Source organism: Hyalella azteca, unplaced genomic scaffold (assembly GCF_000764305.2).
Source record: "Hyalella azteca isolate HAZT.00-mixed unplaced genomic scaffold, Hazt_2.0.2 contig8314, whole genome shotgun sequence".
NCBI lineage: Eukaryota > Metazoa > Arthropoda > Malacostraca > Amphipoda > Hyalellidae > Hyalella > Hyalella azteca.
In genome coordinates this window covers 502,056-515,156 of record NW_025938411.1, presented here as the reverse complement: position 1 = coordinate 515,156, position 13,101 = coordinate 502,056, and the positions used below count along the sequence as shown (strand labels likewise).

The window sequence follows — 13,101 nt, the reverse complement described above, 5'->3', positions numbered from 1 at the left end:
TGCGAGTGGAGTAAAGTCTATCCTAATTAGTGAAGAAACGCATAGGGAAAAGCCGAGCCTGTTCGAAGCCTCTCGGTTCTCAATCAGGGCCTTAAGCTCAACGAAGAGCATACCAGTCGTACGCACATAAAGGGTCATTATTTGGACAATATGATTCTGTAATTTTTTTTAGTGGACTGCAGCTTGATTTACCAAGTTACTACGAAGCTTTCTTTTGGATAGTCGCTGGTATCGGCAAGGTAGTTGTTTCACTCGTGTCACTTTAGTGATATCTATTTTAGGGTCTCTTTGTTTTATTGTGTTCTGAGCGCAACAATGAAAAGGGGAACAAATAATGATCTGGGTTTGATGTATGTAGTGCCTCGATGATCGTGTTAGAAACCTCTGAATAAAGAGGTGATCATTAACAAATTTTCGCTAGAAGTTTACATTTTAACCACAATGAAACAAATTTAATTCTCATGTTTATGCGGGTATAATTGTTAATAATATTCTAAGAACAAGAAAAAAAATTTTGAAATTCAATCTGTGTTTCCCCATCAGTATAATTTTTCTTTATGCACAAACACTTATGTTTTTATAATTAATTGCAAATGTGCGCTAAGAGCTCTCAATATCACTTATCAGTAATTCTGGCGCATGAAGAAAATATTGAGTCCGTAATTGCTCATCAACAGAAAACCTAATCAACGAGCAAAATATTGCGGCGTAATCTTGTAAGCCGAGGTTCAATACTTCAGTAAGTAGCGCTAATTAATTGACTGTGTAATTACTACGATTAATGAGTAGCGTTCTAGCATTTAGGTGCGCCTGCCGGCGACAGTGACGTTAATCCGAAAATTTCTAGGATTGTTTAATAGCTCGGGAGATTTTTTGTCTCCCAGTAATGGTTATTACGACTGTTTTTCCTGCCAAATGGACTATTACTGTTTTATGTTTTGTGCCTTTACGACTGTTTTTCCTATCAATCAGTTTTCCAGTTGAAAAGTTCCAACCCAGGTGCTTCTTCATCTTCGTCCCGTGAAGAATTTTTTTTGTCTTTCACGAAAATTTATTTCATGAATAGCAATGATGACAAATTACTTTTGCAGTTGCATGAGTATCTTGGCATTTTAAGTTCTTAATCTTAAATAAAAGTTTGGATTATTCAGTTGTTACAATTTTCTTGAATAAAGAAGGAATCAGGAAAAAACCTCTCATAAGTAATGATTTAAAGTACCACCAATAGCTAATTTGGCTAAAATAAATTGTTATCAGTTTTTGGAACTCCACATGTACAGGTTTGGTTGTCAAATATTCCGTGAGTATAAACCATAACTCTCTATATTGTTTGAACAATCTCACTTTTTGTGATGATTAGTTTGAGGGTACTGACGATCTTGCTATTCCAGGTTGAAGATAATGAGAGAAAGTGCGTGATCTGCCAGGCCATACTTTCAAAACTCGCTAAGTGAACGTGAGTACTTACCCTCTATTTTCTTGTCTATAATTGGTGGATTTTGCTTGAAAGGCCGTCAATGATTGGCTGATGAACTTACGATCTCTCAACTGCTTTTTGAAAGTACAGGCCCAGCTGTTGTATTGTACGAAAGCTTAGAACACGGGTCACAAATCCAATTTGGTGTTTTTGAAAGCTTTACTAAAATTTAAAATTTGTTTGTTGGAATGGCACGAAAAATTCCCATTTGAGACCAACGATTAAGAAACAGCGATGAATTCTGCGCCATTGACTTCGAGGAATTTATATCCTACGTTGGAAACGGTGCACCTGAAGAAGTGAATGAATTTTTTTTGCACTATTTCGTTTTGAGCTTTCGTCGATTTGCACTTTCAACGTCCAAATAACGGAATTAAATGCATTGCGCTTTGGTTGGTTTAAAGTGAAAAACAGAATTATTGGCTGCGTTTTATTTTAATACGCAAGGAACAGTGGATGCTTGGAATTGCGTTGTATTTTACGATGAAGTGAACAGCGAATGACTGATGTGCTGTATTTTACGGTCAAGGGAACAGTGAATGACTGACTGCGCTGTATTTTACGGTGAAGGAAACAGTGAATTACTTACTGCACTGTATTTTACGGTGAAGGGAACAGTGAATGACTGACTGCGCTGTATTTTACGGTGAAGGCAACAGTGAATTACTTACTGCGCTGTATTTTACTGTGAATGATCGGAGCATTTTATTGTACGGTAAAGGGAATAGTCGAAGATTAGGGAACAGTCTTATTTTAATGAAAAGGGAAAAGTGAAAGATTGAGCGCTTTGAATTTTAATGATAACGAAAAGCATTTTGAATAATCTTGCAATATGTTAATGGTTCCTTATTAACTTTGCATGGACCACTTGATAGTATTCAAACTACGATCGAAACTTCGGACCTTCATCAACAGCTTCCTGAATTTACGTACTTATGCGTTTTAAATGACGTATAATCGCACCACTTCAAGATACGGGTTAAAAGTTCTAATCGTGAATGATGAAAATGAAATGATAGACGTGTATAATCGTTATGTATGTACAATACTGTCTCCTGTATATGTGTAATCTGGCATCGAAAAAGCTTTCTTTCTTGAATGATTGCGTCTTAAGCAAGTTTCGTACCACATACGTGGCAGTGGAGTGCGAAGAAAAAATATAGCCATCTTATTGATTTTAAATAAGGAAAACTCATTCAGAAACTAATAATGATTTCTAACTGAATGTTAATAAATTACGGCAATCATATTAGAATAGATGACGATATAATTAGCATCAACAACGTCACCAAAACACAGCCCTCGAACAATTACATGGAACACACAACCATAAATCTTTTCTTCAGGAGTGGCTTCTATGCCAGCCCGACGGATAGCATCCACTTTCCGACAGCAATAAACTCTTCCTGACACCTGCAGTAGAGTTCGCCTTCAGGAGTATCTTCAGCTTCATGTTTCAAAGTGTCCATAGATCTTCTCAATAATGCTCGAGCGAGCTGCATTTTCTTCTTTAGCTGCTGCGTGCCGAGCTTAGCCAAGCCGAAGTTGCGCTTGGCGTACTGCAAAACTGTCTTGTGGAGCTCATAAAATGCCAGGCCGAATTGCGGCACCGAATGCGCCATTGAAGGGTCCAAAAGCGAGCAAACTTTGAGAAACTCTTGGCAGAGTTTCTCCTTTTTAGCGATTTCTTTCCAGTAAGCATCGTCTTTGCTGTCTTCGCTTTCTTGGGTTCTGCCATAGAGTTGCAACAAAGAGTGTTTTACGGCATGTAGATGATAATGGTTTGTATGAACTTTGCTCAGCCATTTATCTAGAAGGGATTCTAGGCCCACGACCGTGGGATTTATAAGCTCTTGGGTTGCTTCTGAGCCCAGCCGCAGGTTTGTTTCTAGAAGCTCTTCGCTGCTCACCTGCTCGCAAATTAGGGCCTCAAATTATATTATGTAACGTTCATGTGTGATTTAAATTAACTTAATCTATGAAATGAAATGGCTGCAAAATAGTTTACGTTCTCTTTATTCTAAGACTGTCGGATGAAACATATTAGGATTTTTGCATTAAAATTAGAAGAGAATTTTCCGACGAGACTTCCTTGAATTAATTTTTCATAGGTAAATAGCATCAAAACAATGAATGGTTATTTTCTGTAAAAATATTTATTGAATAATATTAAATGTTAATATTTATATAATCAAAACGAATGGCTATATTGTGGAAAATTGTGTTATTTGGTGATGATGTATAATGAGACATGAGAATATTGAGTTAAGGCATACTTTTTTATTCTTTTCCTTTCCTCAAATTGGACTTGCTTATGCAACTTTTTAGAAAAATAATTTTTTTCCATTCAGGTGACAGGATCGAATTAATGAATTTCGGGCAATTCACACATAAATATTGTTATGATTACCTGTGACTAACTACATATATACCGATGTGAAGATTGAAAAGTATTCTATATGAATTTTCCTGAAATTATTTACATCGTCATTTTTGCAGAAAAGTTTACCTGGTAGTCACATATTGCACATGCCCACGGAGCTGACGACACGAGGGGCTTAGTGGGCAGAACGGGCTCAGATTTGGGGCATTTCGGGCATATGAGGGCACTGAAGTAGGACCCTAGTTCCGTGGGGTCAGAGCAGCGGCGACAGGCGCACGAGAAGAACTTGGTCTGCAGGAGATGGTCGCGTCGAGCCTTCGTCCCCCACAGAATGTCCGAGAACATGAGCGTTATGGGGGCCTCTGCGCTGATGGCTTCTGTTGCCGTCACCACTAAATGCTCCCCCTGTAATCAAGTGGAAAGAAACATAACCTTCTCGAAATATAACCTTTGGCTGCCTTCATCACTAAATGCTCCCCTTGTAATTAGGTGTAAAGAAACATAACCTTTTGGAAACATAACCTGTGGCTGCCTTCATCACTAAATGCTCCCCCTGTAGTCAGGTGTAAAGAAACATAACCTTTTGTAAACATAACTTTCTGATGCCGTCACCACTAAATGCTCCCCCTGTAATCAAGAGGAAAGGAACTTAACCTTCTGGAAACATAACCCTTGGCCGCCGTCACCGCTACATGCTCCCCTTGTAATCAGGTGGAAAGAAACATAACCTTCTAGAAACATTATCTTCTGTAGCTGTCACCACAAATGCTCTTCCTGTAATCAAGTGGAAAGGAACATGAGAAGACATGGTTGCAACGAGAGAGTAATGATTGAAAAGTCTAGTGTGGAAAAAGATCTCGGAGTTTATGTCGACAAGTTCTAAGAATGTTGAAACGCAAGCTAACACATCCAACAAACTTCTTGGACTAATATACGAGTTCCTCTTATACGAGTTCCTAGATGCAGAAGCGATGAAGCAGTTGTTTGTTGCTGTCGTGCGCTCAAATCTAGAGTTTGGAAACGTTGTGTGGTCACCGAGATTTGAAAAGGACAGAAATTTAATAGAGAATATTCATAGACGTGCAACAAGGATAATTCCAGGCTTGACGGGCAAGTCCTATGAATAAAGATTGAAGATTATGAAGCTTCAAAGCCTCAGTTATCGACGTCTGCGTGGGGACCTCATTGAAGTATACAAGTATACTCATGTTTTATACAAGGTCCCCGAAGGATTACTAGAATTTGAAACAAGAACCAACACCAAGGGCCACGGCTATAAACCAAGCCGTGGCCCTATATCTATACCTATATAACTTCTCCATGCACGCGAAAAATTTCTTCTCGCTTCGAATCACCGACATGTGGAACAGCCTCCCCGACGACATCGTTGGCGCTCCAAGTATGAACGCGTTCAAGAACAGACTAGATAATGCTATGGAAAAATATATGTTCAGATTTGAAATGCCTAGCACCATATCGAACCCGGTGGAAGTCTAGTAGCTACTTCAAACTATCGTCAGTCATGAAAAGATCCGGTCAAATGACACAAATTTTAGATCTTCTGTGAGCGAGGCACGAAAAGGAAAAGAATCGGCGACAGGCCATATCAGGCCTATACTTCAGCGCCGAGATCACTATGTTATGTTATGTTATACCCTTTTGGAAACATACCCTTCGGGTGCCATTAACAATAAATGCTCTCCTTGTAATCCAGTGTAAAGAAACATAACCTTCTGGAAACATAATCTTCCTCTGCCATCACCACTAAATGCTCTCCTTGTAATCGAGTGGAAAGAAACATGACCTTCTAGATGCGATAAATGACGTGATGGTAACACCGACGGAAGAATAATTAGAAATGTTTCTCTTTCTACACTTGACCACTTAAATTTGGCAAAAAATTGCAAAATAGTGCACAAAATATCTGCATATGTTTTTACGGCACACACATTTTGATGATCACTCTGCAGACACTCATTTGGAAGCTCCGCAAAAATTAAAAATGTAAGATTATTTTACAAGAAAAATTTAATTGAGCCAGCTTTCATTGAGTTTTTTGGTTTGCTATGAAAATTGGCTATCAGATGTTAATTAACCACTATAAAATTCAATATGTTTATTGTACAACAAATGCCAGATAAAAAGAAAGTGAACCAACTCAAATGATTTGAATTTTTTCAACGATTTCACTGAAAAAGTGCAACGATTTCGGTAAGCCTCGATTCTCGTGGAAACTACGCAATACATTTCATATAGAGAGGAAATTATAATATGCATTTAAAAATTACTTTTTAAAGACAACACTCCTAAAGAATCCAGTGTCACCAATGTTACACATGTACAATGAATTTCTAATTTTATTATCAAATATATAAAAAAATATTTTATTTTTATTTTATTTACGATATTAAACTTTTTTTTTTCATTTTCCAAAATTATTCATTGAGTCAATTGATACAAGTTTGTCACCGACTTTACGCAAGTGTGCAAAATTTCAGATCGATTGGACAGGTAGAAGTGTGTCAAATATCGATTATAAGTAATGTAGCTGACAAATTTTTTTTTCGATTTTTTAATATGAATTTTTTTCAAATTTTTAAAATTATTTATTCTTTCAATTGATTAATGCATTGTCTCCAACTTTACGCAAGTGTGCAAAATTTAAGATCGATTGGAGAGGTAGAAGTGTGTAAAATATCGATTATAAGATTTGTAGCAGACAGACAAACAAGAAGTGAAGTTAAAGAGAAGTGTTGTAAAATACGCAAACTGAATTGAGAATAATTTACACCTATACCTTAGAATGCGGAATTAGACTTGTTAAGTGTTATAGTTTTACCTCGAGTCTTGCTCTGGTGTTTGGAACGCACGAGTGTCCCAGGAGGGAAGCCATGGGGTACAAGCCTTCCACTTCCCCGTACTTGGACCTGCTTGGTACTGAGTGCACTTGAAGCACGTTCAGGATCTAGCAAAATAATATCATGATTAAAAAATTAAAATCTTTCGAACACGAAAACTCAAATGAACGGTGGATCATAATAGTGCTGTGGGCTCACTCAAAAAGAAATTAAACTTTAACTGAATTACATGATTATTGAGTACACTTTTCACACTATTATATAAAAACATCTAATTCCTTATAATTTCACAATTTTTACAATGGAAAAATTAAATACAATTAAGCACGGAATAGATTATTTATTTGTCTGAAAGCTGGCACCAGACTTTTTACGCAGGGTTAAATTGGACAACAATATTTACGGTTGTAAATATTACTCGGATGGCTGGATGGAAGTCGTGCATTAGTCGTGAGTCGTTAGAATCACGGTCTGGATACTGGCGTCAGTCATAACACGACGGTTCGAAGACAGTCGTACGGTCGACTCACGGTATGGATGCTAGTGGCAGTCATATCACGAAGGTGCAATGAATGTCGTGCGTTAGACTCACGGCATGGATACTGGCGTCAGTAATATCACGAAGGTGCAATGGATGTCGTGCGTTAGACTCACGGTATGGATACTAGCGTCAGTATAATATCACGAGGGTGCATGGATGTCGTGCGTTAGACTCACTGTATGGATGTTGGCGTCACTCATGTTTCGCAGGAAGGGATTCAAGTCTATCCTGAATACATTTCTGAGAGGCTCAATAATGTTCTGCTGATGATCGAGGTACGGGAGGCTGGCTGGTGCGACGAGCGTATGGCGTGCACCGTAGCGTTCCATCAGCGTCTGCCATCTCGTCTTCTCGCGTGCAACTGCAACGACACTTCTGCAAATTGCAATTTTAAACAATCATTAAGCATTTTTTCATCAACTTTAATCCTGCATTCAAATAACAGGAGCATTTCTTTGAATTATTTAGAATTTATTTTTACTGTGGGCAAAAGGGAAAAATTTACCCTGCTAAATTTTTGACGAAGTGATTTTAATGAAAACGCTTTTGATAAATGTAGAATAATATCCTAAGAAATAGAAGATTAAAAATCTAACATGAAATCATTAAACAAATATGGGAAAAGTAAATTTTTAAAGAGTTTTTGCATAGATTAGAAGAAGCATTCAATTATAAATACATTTAAAAATGAAAAAAGTCAGATAAATGTCAAACAAAGCAAGCGTGCGAAGTGAGCAAACTGCTTGCCAACGGAAAGAAAGAAGCGAACGGGTACGCAAAAAAAGAAGACGGTCTGATATAATTGCTAAATATTCCAGTTTCATCTTACCGAGGAAAGGCCAGACTAAATGATAAAATTCATCACAGACAACCATCATTTTTAATTTTTTAGGAAAACCTGAGTTTCAAGCTTCACAAAATGAGCTTGATAACTTTTTCCAAATATTTTAATCAGAAACAAAACAAATATATTAATATTCTTGGTTCCTCATTCTCATAATTTTGGTTTCAGCTTATAACAAATGCCATTTAATTGATATAACAATATCCATTATATTAGTTAATCCTTGAAATAGCATTTGTTTACTATCTGCACCTGTTGCTATATGTCAATGAGATACGAATAATATAGACGACGATTTATTTATACCCAGACAAATAGATAAATTTCGTAGTGTATACCATAAACTTTAATATTATGTTTTATCTCATTAGTGCATTCTTGAAGTGCACCTGAGAGCGGTGATTATCTTGCAGTGTTCATCGTAGCCAGCGCTGGTGAGTGCCTGTCGCCCTGTTACGCCCGCTGCTCGGCTCACTTGACACTCGGCCGCGTGGTGGACGCTTGAGGTGCAGTCTTGGCCACACATCTCCCAGCCACACTTCCCGCACCTGAAAACAATAGAAAATTAAAACTTATTTACTCATAATGTGATATCTAATGTTTAATTAAGTCTTTGAATTGCCAGAAATTGAGACAAAAGTCTTGTTTATTTACTAAAAACTAGGTGCACTCATAGGTTACTTTTTATTAGGTACTATTAAAAAATCACGAATTTAAAAAAAGCGTTTAAGTTTCTACGTAGGCAGACTTGATGCATTCCATTAATATAAAATCTTAAAAGTTCATGGAACATCAGATACCTCCAGCTCAAGGCTTCCCTCTAATAAATTGCCAGCGAATATATCTTTACATTAATCGACTGTCACTAATGTCAAATCTTCTATGAATATATCATATATAGTTGGCAGTTATTCCTCACTCAATTCAGAACCATTGTAACGTTGCAGAAATAAAACTGGTTGAGATTTTCTATGTTCCGATATGAAGGAACTCAAATTCAGTTTCTTCTGCAACAACATCCGGTTCTGTTATGAAAGGCCAAGCGTAAATTTAATATTTTGATCACAGGCAAGATGAAACTAATATTATATGGTACCTACATCATTAGTTCGGTTATATCGTGAACATGAATGCTAATAAATTACTTGACAATTTTCTTTACTTTGGTGCTTTCGATAAACTAAAATAAAAGTTAATAAAATTTCTACATGATATAAAGCCGATTTGGGCAACAACTCAATAATGAATTAACATATTTAATGTCAGGTAATATGAAGGTAAGTTCTAAATCATTTAAAGCCCCACAAGTAACTGCCATCCGATTTGGTCAACAGTTCAGAGACAAACTTAATATTTTAATACCAGGCAAACTTAATCATATTTCTAATAAGTTTAAAACGACACCTGTAACTGCCGTCAACCCTCCTGTAGCAGCCGAGACACAGCATGTCGCTGCAGGGTCTCGGCCCCAGCACAAAGGGCCTCTCCCTGAGCACCTCTTCTTCCGCCTCGATGCTTCGAGTGGCCACCAAAACACGCCCAAACCCTTCAATTTTTCCGACCTGTTAAAGCCAAAACGAACGCTGCCTAAGAACAAGCGATACAATCATAAACGGAAACTAAAAGATCCATGATATTGGTCGCAAATTTTACGAAAGAACTTCTTTAAAGTTCTATGGGATATTCAAGGCTTTCAAGGCATCACTAACTCGAGTATTCCAAGTTTAACATTAAATACTTTAATCTATGTTATTAACTGAATCAGTGTGTTATGCCATTCAGTATGAATTGAGAAATGATATTGACTGCAAAATTTACGAACGAACTACTTTAAAGTGTTATATGGGATATCCAAGACTTTAAAGTCATCACTAACTCTAGTATTTCATGTTTAACATTAAATATCTTAATAAATGCTATTAACTGAATCAATGTGTTGTGTCATTCAATATTAAATAATAAATGATGTTGATTATGACAAACATTGCCTCAAACTCTGAATTTGATCTACGGATATAAATTAAAAGAGAACATGATCTACGGATATAAATTAAAAGAGAACATGATCTACGGATATAAATTAAAAGAGAACATGATCTACGGATATAAATTAAAAGAGAACATGAGAGCTTGTAGATCTCGTATCATTGTAGCAGAATTTTATTACAAATGAATTGAAACAACGAGTTACTAATTCGTGCACAAATATTATTACCTTCAGTTCTTGTAAGATTGAACCTAGAAAAATATGATGAGATTTTTTTAGAAATCTTGCTTGTACCTCTTCGTTTTGAATAAGTTCAAATTCCAAATTACAATGATTCTTGATGGTTAAAAATAGGTTTTCAGCTTATACGATTACTCGTCGATATTCGTGCGGATTCGAGCAAAGCATCCATAAAAATTGAGACGTTTTGTTTCGTTCTTAAAATTGCATGATTTTTTATTGATTTTAATAGAGAAAACTGTTGCTAAATGATTGACAATTAGGGTACAGCGTCCTAGTAAATAATTAGGGATTTATAACAAAATGGCAACCCTTTGACGATTTCATAGCGCCTATGCGTATTACTGCTTATTTTTTGTGTAACGACTCCAGCAGAATCAGTAAATGTTTAGGGTCATGGAATTTATGCATGTGATTTGTATAATAATTTCCCAGCACGTGCTGAATTGAAGGTCAACGCGTGCACTTGAGTCGGCTTACTTTGTAGGGACGACAAGCGTCTTTGTGGGCACTCCAATTATTGCGCTGACAATCGCGACTGCAATAAAAAACTTTGCGGCAACCCGTGCATTTTGTCGAGGCATTTTTGCTGCACACTGCACATGATCCGATTTCATCTTTAAGGTTTTCTGAATTGCTGGTATCCGTCGGTGAGCGATTTTCCGCTCTTTTGGTGAATGCTAGCAAAGCTTCTGTGATGCCGGTGGGTGAAGTGTCTAGCGACTCAGCCCGGCTCTTGTGTGTCGATTCAGCTTTGTTACGGAGAAGGTTTTTTATTTCTGAAAGACCTTGCTCATTACTCAGAGGCTTGTCCGAAGCAAGCGGTGATTTTTCAACTTTGTCGTCCATTTTGATCTGCCGCAAAATCGTACCGAGCTTTTCTTTCAGTTCGTTATCCTTCTTTGAGGATCCGGCTACTTTTTTCCTTTCGGACGCAGCCTTCGTTATTGCGGTCACAAGATCTGAGAAGGTAATTGGCACTTCCGGGTTTTTGAACTTCTCGGAAACATGCTTCAAAACATCCTTCTCAACATCGCTTGCTTTAGATTCGGGAGCCGGAGCCGGAGGGCTCTCACTAGTTCCACTTTGAATGGTAAGTTTAGAGTCAATTTGTTTCTTTCCCGGCTGCCGCGGCGCCGCTATTTTCGCTGCTGTAGGAGTCCTGCTTTTGACGGAAACCGGAGGCGAAACTTCGACGTCGCAGGCTCCGGCATTTGAAGGAGGCGGTTTGTTGGGTCCTTTCTTCTTGCCTCGTCGTCCCATTGCCTGACAAGCAATATCATTCCATTTAGTAATACAGTAATAATACAAATAATATTATTATTAGTTATTTTAGTTTCATATACCGCATATATGTGACGTATAGATTTAGTAGGGTATGTTCAGAAGGGAAAAGGTCGACTGTTTAAAATTGACAATTAATTTATATTTTATGCATTGACGTTTAAAAAATGGGTGACACATCGCTGTAAAACTCGAACACGATCAGACGTATTTTAGACTGTTAATGCAACAATCAAGCACTATGCCAGTTAAGAACTGGAACGAGAAAATATATCCATCCTATACCATCCAAGTAATGAGATGATTTAGAAGATTGGAGATGATTGTTCGTAGGTATTATCTGTTTTCGAGAGCTGAATGAAAGCTAGCAAAATATTTTCATATGAAAAACTGTGACAACAAAAACACGATTATTTCCTCCACGAAATGTATTCACAAATAAAAAAAGCGTCCTGATAATGTTGCCCATTTTGAGATCCGTAATAAAAATAAACACAAAATTTACACATTTAGGTCACTTGAGTTGCGCAGGCCAGGTTGCCATTTTATTTGCGTACAAAATTCAAGTGCCAAGCAGCTGCGAGAACCTCTCCATGCATCTCGCATGTGACAGAAAATATTCGATGAACGTCTTGTCTAAATTTAACATGAAAGGCATTGCTTATGAGAAGAAAAAACAATAATATGCGTTTAAAAATTAATTTTTAAAGACAACACTTCCAAAGAATCCAGTGTCTCCAATCTCACAAATGTACAACGAATTTCTCATTTAATTTTCAAATTAAAAATTTAGTTTTTCAATTTTTTTTAATATATAAATTTTTTAATATATAATTTTTTCAAAATTATTTATTCTGTTAATTGATTCATGCATTGCCTCTGACTTCACACAAGTGTGCAAAATTTCAGATCAATCAGANAGCAGGCAGTGTTTGTGTGACCACCATAGTCATCATTAACAGCAGGCAGTGTTTGTGTGACCACCATAGTCATCATTAACAGCAGGCAGTGTTTGTGTGACCACCATAGTCATCATTAACAGCAGGCAGTGTTTGTGTGACCACCATAGTCATCATTAACAGCAGGCAGTGTTTGTGTGACCACCATAGTCATCATTAACAGCAGGCAGTGTTTGTGTGACCCCCATAGTCATCATTAACAGCAGGCAGTGTTTGTGTGACCACCACCGTCATCATTAAGAGCAGGCAGTGTTTGTATGACCACCATAGTCATTATCACCACCACGTCGTGTTTATTTTAAGCAAAGCAACAACCTGGTGCCACGGGGAAAGCAAAAAGCTGGTGCTGGGGATTTTTAAATATTTTCCCAGTGAACAGAAAAAGTTCGACGTCAAATTAGCACATTTAATGATTATCTGCCATGTTCTGAACATCTTTATTTCCTTACAGTAACTTCGATTCGTTTACCACGAATTGCACAAATAAAAATGTTTTAATTCAGTATCATGCGTTAAAATTTTGGTTCT

At 37.2% G+C, this 13,101-nt stretch overlaps 1 protein-coding gene across 1 annotated transcript; it reads right to left on the bottom strand.

Moving 5' to 3' along the window:
• Nucleotides 1-1,648: 1,648 nt before the first annotated feature.
• LOC108678019 lies at nucleotides 1,649-12,284 on the bottom strand. Its single transcript, XM_018166349.2, has 8 exons — nucleotides 12,120-12,284; nucleotides 10,811-11,596; nucleotides 9,508-9,665; nucleotides 8,493-8,651; nucleotides 7,436-7,634; nucleotides 6,700-6,825; nucleotides 3,987-4,265; nucleotides 1,649-3,387 (listed from the first exon to the last, which is right to left on the bottom strand). Exons 2-8 carry the CDS (start codon nucleotides 11,591-11,593, stop codon nucleotides 2,833-2,835), a joined length of 2,259 nt encoding a protein of 752 aa, XP_018021838.1. The 5' UTR covers nucleotides 11,594-11,596; nucleotides 12,120-12,284; the 3' UTR covers nucleotides 1,649-2,832.
• Between the last annotated feature and the right edge of the window lie 817 nt (nucleotides 12,285-13,101).

Coding starts and splice junctions, on each gene's coding strand:
- LOC108678019 (XM_018166349.2), bottom strand. CDS start 11,593: ATGGGACGACGAGGCAAGAAGAAAGGACCCAACAAACCGCCTCCTTCA. Junction 8,652..9,507: donor AGGGTTGACGGCAGTTACAG/GTGTCGTTTTAA, acceptor TATTGTTTTCAG/GTGCGGGAAGTGTGGCTGGG. Junction 7,635..8,492: donor AAGATAATCACCGCTCTCAG/GTGCACTTCAAG, acceptor TGCAATTTGCAG/AAGTGTCGTTGCAGTTGCAC.